The sequence below is a fragment of the Pleurodeles waltl genome, chromosome 4_1, assembly GCF_031143425.1.
Source record: "Pleurodeles waltl isolate 20211129_DDA chromosome 4_1, aPleWal1.hap1.20221129, whole genome shotgun sequence".
Classification (NCBI taxonomy): domain Eukaryota; kingdom Metazoa; phylum Chordata; class Amphibia; order Caudata; family Salamandridae; genus Pleurodeles; species Pleurodeles waltl.
Window position 1 is genome coordinate 640,262,295 of NC_090442.1, and position 14,224 is coordinate 640,276,518.

Genomic DNA, 14,224 nt, shown 5'->3' on the forward strand with positions numbered 1-14,224 from the left:
GCCCTTCTATTTGAGTGATCACAGACAAGACTATCTCTTGTGTTTGACTTGGTTAAAGGTACAAACGGTTTGAAAAAAAAAGAATCTGCATATTCTGCAAGTGGTTGTAAAACTGCATGGCAGACAGCCACGATAGGTCTTCCTGGTGGCTTATTTTTATCTTAAGGATTTTAGGTAAAACATATAAGGCTGGTATGGCAAAATCATCTTTTTTAAATTAGTCATATTCCATTTTACTTAACCACTCACCATGCAGACCATTATTGGTTACTTTCAGGATTTCACTTCTGATTGATGGTGTTGGATCTTTCTTTATTAGTTGTAGTGTGAAGGATTATGTACTTGTTTTAAAACTTTCTGTTCATAATCTGTTTTATCTTGAATAATGATGATTCCTTCTTTATCAGCAGGTTTCATAACTATAGTTTTATTGCTGGATATGGAGGATAAAGCTTCATTTTGAGCTCTAGTAAAGTTGGACTCCACAAATGTATGTTCCTTGAATACTTTCTCTACCACAAACAGAACTGCATTCTCAAACATGATTATTTCCTTTGGCATCAAATTAGTTGGAGGAAAAAAATGTAGAGGCCCATCGCAAGCCTGTGATACTCTCTGGACTCATATGTGCATTCCTGGTAAAACAAAAATTAAGTCTCAAGGTCCTAAAAAATATGTATAACTCTTTGAGTAAAAAATGGGCCATTCCTTTGAGTTGGCACAAAGGAAAGACCAGTACTCAGAACTTCAGTTTCTTTAGAACTTAATTCATGTGAAGACAAGTTGTAGATCGGTACCTCCTCTAAACCGAGATTATATGCCATAGTGTCTACCATTCATAATATTGATTCCTGGTTTGTCCTAACCCTGGGGTCTATTGGTTCCTGAGCCACCCCTTCGTGAAGTTCCTCACCCTTCCCCGTGCTGTTCTCTGGCCCCTTGCTAAAGTTTGTCTAGAGGTGGAGGGTTCAGTATTACAACTTGTGTTAGAAAGTGCTGCAGTAGAAACAGAGTTGTCACTATCAGAATCACTAGTAGTATCTGAGAAAGTAATAATATGTTTCCGAGTACCACCCGTATTTACTGTTCCATGTTGGTAAAAATCTTTGTTTAAGTATGGATATGTACGCTCCTTACTATATCTCCTAATGTCTTTCTGTAACTTATGCGTTTTCTTCAGGATATTAGTTCTTTCCAAATTAGAAATTGTTGCTTCTAATATTTGTAGAGGTTCTTTAGCATTGGTTACGGTTTGATCCTCCAAGAATTTGTTTTTAGCTCTGCAATTTTTTTTATCTTTTACAGCAGTTTCTATGCTCAGTACCATCCAACTTCTTGAGCCTTTGCTTGAAACAAAACTGAACCCAATTTTAAATTCCTCATCATCAACAAAAATAATAAGAATATTCCGTACTTGTCAATTTTGATCTTCCTGAATACTACTGATTAATATTTTGGATTTGAACAGAACAAAGTTGTCATTCATTTATTGAAGACTGGATATTATGTGCAACAAATTATAACTAAACAAATCCTCTAGGAGCATTTTTGAGTGAGACATTGTACCCAATTCCTAGGCAAATACTGGGTTGCCCCTAAGTGTGTTGACTTTTAGAAAGTGGGTGTTGTCTTCCTTAACCATCTATCTGTCTGCTGGATACACGTCTGGTTCGGGGTGACAGTTGGGTTGTTTTTGCATTCACTCTAGACAGTCACACAAAGAGAGCGAAGGTGTGCCCGGCATATCCTGATTACCTATCACCAGGCTGACGGTAGTTCTGAGTTAGAGTGGTGGGCGTAACTGACACTTGCATCTGAATAGGGCTGTGGGTATCCTCACACAAAGCAGTCTCCAACCCCCTGGAGTGTGTCTGCAGTCGAGGTGGGGAAAGGGAGGGTCTTGTGCAATACAAAGACTTATCTTTGATGTTTGCCTACTGCAAAGACAGTACTGCAAAGACAGAAACAGGTATAAGTACTAGACCTCTGTGGTGCCAAATCCAGTTCCTGAGCCCTTGGGAGTGAGTTCTGGTGCAACAAAGAAGCAACTAGTTCATTGACTTCCAGAACGACTTCAGAAATGGCGCCACTCTCACGCCATGCCTCTGCCTGCACCAGAGACATGCTCCCTACTGAGTGCAATGACCTACAACGCAGGCTCATCACTGCTGCAGTGCCTTCAAAGTACCACCACAGCATGAGTCCAGAGTAATGAGTCACCAACATCCGTGGCTCCCAACTGAGCGCAGCATCTGTGGCCCTGTGGTGTGATTGACACCGCGAAGTCGACACCTCGTGTATTGACCTGCTGGACTAATTGACTCCACCTTGTCGTAAAGAACCAACGCCTTGCCACCAATGCTGCATCACCTTCTCTGCCACCGTAAGGAACCAACGCCTCACCTGCCCAGCAGTAAGGAACAGACCCATCACCACCCCGACTCTGTGCAACGGCTTTGTTTCCTTATCGTTTTCCAAGGCACTGTAACCGGGGTCTATACGACTCCATGGCCTGCCACACTCCCACGCGGGTGACACAAGACTGTTGGCAGTGACATTGTCAAGCCGTTGTGATAGCCCCAGTTGGAGCTATTGTGTTTCTGAGGCTATACTGCATTTAATCTTTGAAAATTCGTATCTTTGCTTGTGTATGTCGGATTTTTGTCATTTTGGTCTTGTTTTACTCAGATAAATAATGGTTATTATTCTAGACTGACGCGGAGTACTTATGTGGTATTTTCACTGTTACTGTATCTGTGTACAAATACTTTACACCTTGTCACTGAGATAAACCTAACTGCTTGAACCAAGCTACCAAGGGGGTGAGCAGGGGTTATCTTAGCTGTGTGACTCCCTAAGCCTGACTAAAGTGAGGGTCCTACCTGTACAGGGTGCAGACCACTGCCAGCTAGAGACCCCATGTCTAACATGTACCCTGAGGGTAAGGGAGAAGATTCACCTCCATGGCACTGAAGAACAACTCAGGGCAGCAGGCGCAGTCTGAAGTAGGGACATCAAAGCAAGGAGAGGGTCAGTGTTTTACCAGAGCTGTGCCTCTGAGGACCCCAGGCGTGGAAAGGCCAAAAGGCGAGTTTCAGCCCTAAGAACGTCATTCCTCGGTGTCGAGACAAGGTAGGGCACCTACTTATTCTCTGTAGATGGCTGGGTTGACATTGAGCAAGAGACGAAGATCAACGCTGAGATAGGGTATGTCGAGGTCAAAGACACTTGAACGTTGACACACAGAAGAAGGTCAACTTTGAGAAGTGTGTTGACATAGAAGCAGAGAGATCTAATTATCTTGAGGAGTCTGTCGAGGAGTAGGTTGACATCAGGGGCATCTCTACATGAGCAAAGAAGGAAGCGTAGATGTATTTCTACTTCTCCTGACTGAATATTCTAGAGCTTGCACTCTTTCATCCATCTTGTTGCCAGACCCTCTACCACCATCTCCTCCTCTACTTCTGCCACCTCCACAGCTTACACTTCCTGCACTTCTTTTACTGGTGCCAGTTTCTCCTGTGAATAGCCCCTTCTGAGGTTTAGAGTTTCTCCATGCAGATCTCGTTCAAGGATGCCACAGATCTCGGCATTGTTCATTCTGTCTCTTGTCATCACCATCACTCATCTAGATCACAATCAAGATCAGGCACAAGATCTGGACATTATTCCCATTATTCCACTTCCACAGGAATATATTCACCAACACTGTCAGACTCGCATCCAACAAGGGTCTCTCCGGTGGATAACACTACGTTTCAAGAGGTCCTGCTGTGAGGGACTGCAAAGCTCAACATACCGATGTCCTTCTCAACACCTTCTGCGTCGGCTACATTTGAGACTCTTCACCACTGGTCTGCGTCAACACCTCTCCTTCCAATAGTGCCGGTCCTATTAGAACCAGCAATTATTCTTGGAATATTCTTAACACCAGCCTCAGCTATGTCTGTTCAGTCAAGGCTAAAGAGAAAATATAGACCTCCTGAGCAGGATCATCCATTTCTCTGCTCCGATCCACCTCCAGACTCTTTGGTCATCTTAGCAGCCAAATAACAGCTAGACTCAGGGTACCGCATGGTATTCTTTACAGCCTGGACCACTATAAAGGCAGCAAAAATAGTGCCTTAGGGGACTCCATGCAAAAGTCTGTTGATGACCTTCCCAGAGAAAAACGTGAGGATTTCCTTGAGGTTGTCAATGATGGGAGGATCGTCTCCAATCAGATCAGCAGTTTTGCAGCTGATTAGTCCTTGCTAGCTGCACACGAGTGCTGTCATGGGGTGGCATTACATAAGCACTCCTGGCTCCGTCTCACGGCCCTCAAACATGAGTCACAATAGGGGATCCTGAATCTGCCACTCCCAGGATCCACACTCTTTTGCAGCCACACAGATGATGAAATGGCTCGGATGAAATCCAAAATGGAGATCCTCAAGCTAGTTGGCCTGGAAAGGCAAAAAGAACAGAGAAGCCTCTAAAAGCACTACCAGCTGTGTTTTTACACCCAGAGAGTTCACACCCCTCACTTACCAGCAACAGCAGCAAAAACAACCTACAGGGAGAACCACCCAACAGCCCACTCAAGTGGGAAAGCCTGTAGCAGGCTACAAACCCTGAATCTTTTGTTCCCCCTCTTCCGTTACCCACTCCGGTAGGGGGAAACATTTTGTATTTTCTGCCAGAGTAGCAAACATCACAAAAGATGCCCTCTTCTGGGGTTAAGAGGTGTAGGAAGCTGGCTCAGTTTATGGTGTACACCTATGGTGTTGCACCCTATACTAAGTCCATGCAACCCTTATTGATACTGTTTAGGTGTCCATATAGCAAAAGCTCTCTAGGGGAGTCTGAGGTGAGCAGCTGAGTCTTATCCAGGATGAATGTAAAGCACTTACAGTACCACAGCAGTCAGACAGTAACTCTTGCACAAGAAAGAACCACACAAATGTTGCAAAAATAAAGGATTCTTTATTACATCACTAACTACTAGGCTAGCTGTGGTATTCCCCCTTTGGCTGTATCTACACACAATATATATACACCAGATAACAAGCAGAAATAGCATAAAATATACCGGCCCTATGGAGGACCAAACCATATACTAAGTGGAATATGAAATAGTGAACCCCACCATGGTAAGTGTGGTAGGTAACTAGGGGCTGGGGAAGAACTAAAACTCCAGAAGTAAGTACAGCAGATGTCCTCAACGATCGTGTGCAGAGTAGAAAGTTCCGGTTGGGTTTCAGGACCCTTCTTAATGGACCCCGAGGAAACCCAGAGACAGAAGGAAGGTTGGAGAGTGTCTTCACCCAAGGATACCCAGAAGACAGGAGTACCTACACCAGGGGACCCGGGATGCATAGGGGTGAAAGGACATCGGAAACCCTCGCTGGAGTCAATGGAGGCCATGGTTGTCCTGCTGCTGTCGCGATCCGTGGACCAGGCTGGTGGAACCCAAGGATTGATTCCGGACGTAGAAGACCTGAAAAGGAAGGGGACAGAATCCTGCACCTTTCGAAGTGCCCAGGTGGTGCAGATGGCAATGCCCACAAACCTAGAGTTGATGTTCCTGCAAGTTAGTGAAAGAAGAAGTCCAGCTGCGGGGTCCAGGAGCTACAGAAGATCGTCGCCTGCGAGCTGTCCCATGTCAGTCACTGGATTGAAGGAGGGACAGTGATCAGCGAGGCCACCAGCAAGCACTGGCAAATGCAAGCAGTAGTTGAAGTTGGATTTGCAAGTTTTTGGGGACCAGCAAGGTCCAGGAGACTTAACCCTTGAGGGGGAGCCAGGGCTGGCCCTCAGCACACAGGGAGGCCAGCAGAAGTTGTTGGAGACCCCACAAGTAACCCACAGGGGATGGACACAAGGAGCTACAAGGAGGCCTCACCAGCACAACAAAACAGCAGTCTTATGTCGCAGGAGTTGCGGAACGGAGGCTGATCTTTGGATTGCAGAGTGCTGGAGGCTGGGGCTTCTCGGTGTTCAAAGATCGCTTGGAGGAAGAGCCAACAAGCCCTGGCAAGAGAAAGATTTGCCGTGCACAGGAATGCTATTCCAGTGGCTGCAGACAGGAGGTACCTGAATAGGACCACAGAACCATACCTGTGAGCAGAGCCTTCACATTGTTCATGGGACAGCAGGATCCACTAGCCATTCATCGTTGCCTTGAGATGCCTGCAAATGCAGGGGAGTGATTGTTCACTTTAAGGGAAGTTCCTTCGTGCTTCCAGGTGCAGACAGTGTCCTTTTGATCCTGGAGGGTGCACAGCCGTTGATGTTGCAAAATTGGATCCAGCGAAACAATGTTGCACGGGGAGGCTCCCCACCAGAATCAGACTTGTTTCGGTTCCAAAGCAGACCAGCAGTGGTTCCAAAGGCTAGGAACAGAATGTCTTTGTGAGAGATCCTTGTAGAGTGTTCCTTGACGAATCTGACGACCCACCCAAGGGGGAGCCCTTAAGTAACCCTAAAAGGGGTTTGGTCACTCTCTGTAGTGATCCACCTATCAGAGAGGGTCAAGCAGCTCCATGGAGATATGTTCACAGTTCACCAAACACTATTGCTTGGATTTAGATGCTAGAATGGATGCCCAAGAAAAAGGCCCCCCTCAGGAATTTGTTTGCTTAAATTGCTAGTTTAGTCTTTCCACTGTCTTTGCCGCCACTCTTGGTAAGGATCGGCTTGCTAATCTATTCAGTGCTTATGACTATCATTGGAGATCCCCTAAGAGAGAAGGAATGGTTTCTTAACCTGTAATCCTAGTTCTCTCTTAGGGGAATCTCCATTGAAGTCTTAAACAACCCTCCTGCCTCCCCGGTAGAGAGAGACAGGCGATTATGGTACCTACCTATAACGGACACATTTCATCAAAAAGAACTGAAGCATCTGCCACCTACTGGGCATGATGGGATACTTTTGGTTTCCGGGTCTTTAAAGGCACAGGCACTATTTTTAAACTCGTGTAATGACAGCCTACAGGGCTGCACTGTCCTACCGTCCTTCATATCTCTACTTCTACATAAAAAGGGCTTGTGAAATAGATTTAAGCTAGCTGTATTTTCAGAGTATTAGCTTCAAATTATTATATATATATATATATATATATATATATATATATGTATGAGTTTCTTCACTCTAAGTACATTCTGAAGAATTGTGCCATTGTTGCCTATTCCTGTAGAATGCATGTTATCTCTTAAAGTGATGTTGCAGGCCTTCCTGAAGAAAGGTAAACATTTTACACTTAGAAAGATATACCATGGAAAAGTGCTACATGACTTTGCACACGTGGGCCGAACTGTTCAGTGCTTGTGACTTCAATTAGATACCCCAAAGAGAGAAAAAGTATTACAGGTAAGAAACCATTCCTTCTTTAACAACTCAAGCTCTCTTGCTGGACCGGACCATAAGGCTTTAATAATATCTCACCCCGATAAAATCGGACTCACTTTAGTAAGTGGTTGAGTAGATTTCTCAAAGTCTGTATGTATGTGTGTGTGTGTATATATATATATATATATATATATATATATATATATATATATATATATACACACACACAGTCATAAGTTATAAAGTCTTATGGATTTAAATGACAGTTAAACAACATTATTGTGTACATTTGTGCACTTGGAATTATTAAATGCAAGGCCTGCCCATTTCAATATAATAGGAAAGTGTATTTAAGCTGGTTACAGACAAATAGAAGGAAGAGTGGAAATCTTTGGAATCCTTGGAGAGTCTCAGATTGAGCAAGCAGACTCAGGAAACTCACTTTGGCACTCACACACACAGGTGTCTCGGATCCAGGACGGCCCTACTCAGCTCTCTGGGATGACATAGATGCTGAACAGAGATAGGCAAAGATCTTATCACAGAGGAACACTTGCATTATTTGGCTTAGGTGTGTTGGTGAATGTCTATTTTAGAAACTCGTACAGGTCCTTTTCTTGATGAGTTATCTTAGCTAGAGTCAAGAAGGGAAAGATTGTAAGATAGAGATAGTCTCCACCTGGTCATGCAAGAGGATTCTGAATTTTGAACCACTGTTACAGTGGTACAGTGTTTTAGTATACGTTTTTATTAAAAAATGTCATTGCCGCTGCTTTGTTCATTTTTGTAGTTACAACTATACTTATTTTATACACTAGAATAGGACGTTGATGTTAATAAAATCATGAAACCTATCTTTAGTATGTATTCTTGAGCTTGTCTGTTTATGGTAAAGAGAGATTCAGAACATACTCACAACAAATAATCCTGTGAAAACTCACAGGGCTAATTATTTCTCAGGACGCACCGTCCTCATCTCAAGCTCTAGGCGGTTAGTGGGCTACAGTCCACAGGGTTCTCTGCTGTAGCTGGTAAGTTGACAATTGGGCCTTAACTTACAAAGGGTATAGAACACCTGTATCATATGTTGTATGGAATTATAAAATGTGACTCACTACTAATGATAATGAAAAGTGGCAGTCGTATGGCTATGGTGTATTGCAGAGAATTGGTGAATATCCAGCTGCCAGGCTGTGAGACTTTTAGGGCCCGCTAAAGCACACTTTTGGACACAAACAACTCAGAAGAGTGCATCCTAGAACCAAACAAAAGTGAATAGCAGTTGAATAGACTTTAACCTACCAACAGAATCTCATCAATCCTATACTCTATAATGTCTGATTTGATTATTGCATTGGTCAATAACGACTTAGTGGTTAAACAAATCTGTAATGTCTTTAATAGGCCTGTAAATACATTGCATATATGGTTATATGACTGTACACTGTCAGTTTGTCATGTTACCACTGTATCGGAAATTAAAGTAAATAGACTTTTTTTGTGTTAAACAAAGGGTTGTATTTTAAGCACTGTGCTTATGCATTCTGCTTGAAGTCATAAATGACCTCCTTCATATCCATTTCATGAATGGTAGAATTTGCTGTAGTAAACATCTGCACTAGCCTTTTCATAAAGAAAACCTCTGCCAGTATACTTGCTGCTGGAACAGGGGAGCAGCTGGCTCTTTAAAATAATAATCCATTGTATTAAGTCCTTCTCAGTGCTACCTACCTGGCTGTATTTTTCTTATTTGTTTCAAGTTTTCAGTGGGTTTTTGAGCAACAGCATGAGGATTTATGCTGCACCCTCACTTAAATTGGATTTCAAATGTAGCCCCAGTCAATATTGTGGTAATCTGCATTTTATAATGCCAGATGTACACGTAGAGGTTTTTGGGAGAAAAGAAAATATTTTTAGATCGCCCCACACAAATGACTATTATACTAATGTTTCCTGCCTTAATAAAGATGCGTACGATACTGAACTTGGATTAGAAGCAAGTAACTTTTCTTTAAAGATGTCATTCCTTTATGAAACATCAATCCATAATATTCACTGTGTAAAGTGAGTGGGATAGTTGGAGCTCAGGAGCCTATTTCATTTGACCCTCGTTCTAGCATTCACTTGTCTTCGTACCACTTGCTGATCTTAATTTGAACGTGTGCATGTATAAAAAAAATCCAGTGAGGAGAAGAAAAATGTTCTTGCAAGTAACTGGTTCCCCAGCATTGGTATTTATCATAGTTATGTGCAGCCTCACTCATCAACTGGGATGGGACTATATTAATGTTCCTTCCAGACTGTGCTGTGAAAATCTGATTGTGGGTAAAATCTTGGGGAGTGATCCACTCAGCCAATTTACCGCATTGGCTTCAGTGCATATTATACAATGTGGTTAATAGGCAACCAACACTATTATGCTAATGTTTTACTATTATTTAAAACACTCTATGCATTGTGGGAAATAATCTGTAGAAGACTTTAACAGAGAAAGACAGTTGATGGTAAGTAACCCGCATTCATAGCTTGTCTTCTGTAAGAGCTTTGGTTTCCTAATGTATTCCATGTCTACAATTTGCTAATATTTTTGAAAGGTTTGGGGCACAGTACAAAGGCCATTTTTTAGCATCAAACTTTTTCAAAGAACATTTCTTGACTTACGTTTTGCAAGAATTTTCATTGAGGTGCATTTGTTGCTGAACTGTGTACTGAGGTTCCGCAACAGCAGTACTCTGCACATTCTTGTTTTGAGTATAAAAGTTTTATAATTCAGAATATTGTGGAAGGTTCAGATGTACTTCGTATGGAGTTTGTCAGAGATGCGTGCTAGCCAATTTATATTTTGACATACATTGACGATCTCCTCCTCCAAATGTGACTGCTGATGTTCTGAAATCTGATTGGCTGCAGATAGTCTGATTCTCATATCAAAACCCCAACCAGATTGAAGTGTTCAGTACATTTTTATGTGGAGTTTATAATGGATTTTGGCCCCTACGTAAAGAAAGAAAAAGTAATTTGCGTCAGTCCATTACCAAATGATGGAAGAAGGATATCTATTGATAAACCCCCCCTACACCACCAACCACATCATCAGTCATTACTGTTTCATGGGATAATAACTGTGTATCGTCTTATTTTCACCAGGATGGTGATTATTCTGTAAACCCAATGTAGAGAAACATAACTGACATAATGGTAGTCGACTGCAGTATTACGATTACATATTTTCCCGAACTAAATTTGACCTGCCTTGAGAGATGTTTTCGTGAGCCTCTGTGTAGACAAGCCTAAAACAAATACTGTATGTGGCTTACTAGTGACATTACAAAAGTCTAAGGTTAAAATGCTTTACAATTACACATTATTGTTCGTTTGCAAGGCTTATTATCAAAGGTAAGGAATATGTCTGGAGATTTATTTATTTGAAATTGGCACACTATTAAGTAACTGCTGTCTCTGATTTTGTGCAGTTGAATTGGGCTGAGCTACTTGCATGGTGCACGATTATATTCCTTTGTTCACTATGACTTTGTTTATTTTAGATGTCTTAGTTTGTCTGATTTCGATGGACATACAGATGTTTGGACCTGATGCACTTACTGCAGTAAAGTTAATTGAACATCAAAGCTCCACAAATCAAGTTCTTTCTGAAATTAGGCCACAAGCAGTGGAACAAATTCCAGCAGCTGTACATCCTCCACCTGTTCCTAGTAAGTAAACTGCCTGCACTGTCTTGCAAACGTCTCAAGTTTCCTATCTCAGATTTTAGGTTGAGCACTGCTTTTCTGATGTGTTGGTATCTATGTTGGTTTTTAACCATGCCAACCTCACGCACATTACTTTCACTTGTTTGTGGGCTTCCCTTTCAAAAATCCTTTGATGACATTGGTAAATGCTTTACGTTTGTCCAGCCTTGGGGGGAGGTTTTATTACCACCTTGTGGACTGACCTGTTACATAGATAATTGCGCGCTGATATGTTTGACTGGGAGCACACATCTTTTTCTTTTTGTGTCTCTCCTTAGCGCTCACACTCATGGCGGCAGTGGCGCTTTGAATTGACTTGCTTATGTCAGCTGTTTTACTTTACATTTCCAATTTGTGGCAAGAAAAGTCCAGTTAGGAATTTACAATGTTATTAGCTCTGACTCGAGCAAACGTGAGACCCACTGCATTGCAAATGCTTGTATTTTTTACTTTCGTCTTTGTTTTCTGCTTTTAACCACTTGGCTGTTAAACCTTTTCTGCTCAGAATGCAGAGCCTTTTTTGACATTTAGGATGGTTAGCTGTTAAACCTTCATATCTTTTCCTCCCACAAACGTCCTCAGGAAAAATGTGCCCTTGCAGGCCAGGCTTTCTGATTTACTCAGAAGAGGCCTCAGAAAACACAGCAGGTTTTTTCGAAAAATTAAGCGCTGTTCAAGAAACTTTGTGTTTTTGTTATTGAAAAAACAGAAGCATCAACAAAACAATTATTGTGCTACAGCCATCCTCTTTCAGCTTTATGAAATGGGCAAGGACGAAAAAAAAAATTGCTACTCTTTTTGCACTTTAGTAAGCAGTGTTCAGTATCTAATATTTATTTTAGTTTTTAAATATTTGTAGTGTTTGGGAGGAGCACGTATGAAACCCTTTGGTAAACCCGAACATTATACATTTCAGAAAACTGGAGAGCATTCAGACTTAAGCAATGTGTCATTTGTTTAGGTTGTTCAATGTTTTCCCACCTCATAGTATTTACAAAACAGTGAGCGCAAAATGGAATACGTGAAAATGGTAATAGTACTTCTCCAGTATTGGATCTTTCATAGATTCACATGCTTGAATCATCCCCGTCGAGGGGGAAGGAGGGGGAGTCCCACGTTACCTTTCAATATATATAGGAGTAAGTGGACTACCCTAGGCCTTAATGACAATGGACAGTCACTGATATAGCCTATCCGTGTTCTTTTTAAAAAATAAGAACCAAACTTGAACTACAACCAATGAGACGACAGCACCCTCTAGAACACTCCCAACAGAGGCGGATTCCCTCAGATTTTCTACTGCATGTTGTGAGAAGGGAGTCTCTCTGAGCTCTGCTCAGTTACTATTCTGTCTCAGTGAACCGGCAGGATAAATTTCATTCAGAAGCAACAGATTTTTACTGGACATTATGTCCCAACCAGCTAAAAAAGGCCTCTCCAGAATCTGTGACACCTGTGGGAAGAAAAGGCTTCATATTGAAGTCCCACAAAAGAGGTGTGTATATACTGTCTGCATCCGGATCACAGGGTGAGAGATTGTAAAAAATGTCACACCTTTACTCATAAGGCTCTTAAAGACAGAGAGAAGGGAGACTATTACTATGGCTGTAAAACCAAGAAGCAATGGAGTGCCTTTCTTCTGATGAGAGTGAGTCCTCGTCACATGTCTCTCAATCTCTTAAAAGGACTAAACCGAAAGAGAAACCTTCCTCAGAACCACCAAATAAGACACTTAAGAAATCCAAGCACCTTTCACTGGAGCAACAGAAACGCCAGGAAATTTATGCACATCAATAGAAAGTAATTCAAAGGTCTTAAAAAAGGTTCACCCAGAGCCTATTACCCCATCTGGGAAAAAAGCACCCCCAAAAAGTGCTTTACAGTCTGTACTGCGAACAACAAAAATAAAGAAATTCTATCTAGATTCTGACAAAAATGCCTCGAACAAGAGAACCATTGACACACTTGTTGATGATCGTGTCCACAATGACGACAGTCACGTCGATGTTTACTAAAGCGGTGTCTCATATATTTGTTACATTGTCGCCACTATCCTCAACGATGATAATTTCTGCTAAAATTTACAGAAGAAAACCATCGACAATGACAAAGTCAGCGACGTTGGACCCGTCAGCTGGAGATCTGTAGAGAATACACCCATCGAGGAGGGACCTGTTGACGAAGGACTCGTGGACGAGAGACCCTCTGACAGTGGATTTGTTGATGACGCTACTGACACTCCAGTTGATGACATCCTTAACGTTGGCGAGTGAATCACTGGCAAAGACTTGTGAAAAAACACATTTTTTGCCCGCCGTCTTTGATAACCGTGAAGAAGTCTTCAGTAATATTGCTTATACATATTTCTCCAAGCAAGGTGTTACCATATCCTCCTCAACACCTTTTGGATGATGATGAAGATGGATATTTTCAGGGCGAAGGCCCATTTGGTGTGGCTAGCAGTCCATCTGAGCTCCATGTAAAATGTCAGGATCTGGATGACGATAACTATCAGTACCAAGATGACTAGTACTCTGCGAGAGACCAAGTAGAACCCTCTCAATCTGAATACTGCGATCAGGATGCCTCCATAACTATGCCAATGTCCTTGGTAAAAAAGTTTCAGAACATGTAGGAGGATTATTATAGAAGATTTCCACCCTCAGTTCCTGCAACACCTGTTACACTACCTTATGAGCCGGAAACAGTACCCCAGACACCTGTCTCAATACAACCGAGAATTCTACCCATACCGGATGTTTCTATCTCTTTGGGCCAACTACCACAAGATGACCCTCAAACTACAGATGAGGAAAGAGAAGAGAGAGAGCTAATGGATACTGCAGTACCTAGTGAGTGGGACGAATACCTAATACCTACTCTATCGCCACCTTCGGCAGTGCCTGTAGATTCTCCATCAGAGGACATAGGCTGATTCCATAATCTGATGGAGAGAGTAGCTAAACATTTTGAGTTACCCATTCTTACTAGGGAGAAAGACTGTTTGTCTATGACTTTAAGGAGCCAATGTAAAAGTCAGTGAGTGCCATTACGATTGTGGATTTTATTTGGCAGAAAGTTCTAAAATCAATGAAGAATCCAGCCACAATCCCAGCTCAAATACCACTTTTGGAGAAAAAATAAAA

General features: G+C 42.1%; 1 protein-coding gene across 1 annotated transcript in view; it reads left to right on the forward strand.

Annotated features, from left to right (window-relative positions):
- ARID2 (AT-rich interaction domain 2) overlaps positions 1-14,224 on the forward strand; it is an 860,005-nt gene that overhangs the window by 367,813 nt on the left and 477,968 nt on the right. The window contains exon 11 of the mRNA XM_069229081.1: positions 10,875-11,042. Coding sequence (XP_069085182.1) covers positions 10,875-11,042 — 168 coding nt within the window. The remainder of the gene's footprint in view (positions 1-10,874; positions 11,043-14,224) is intronic.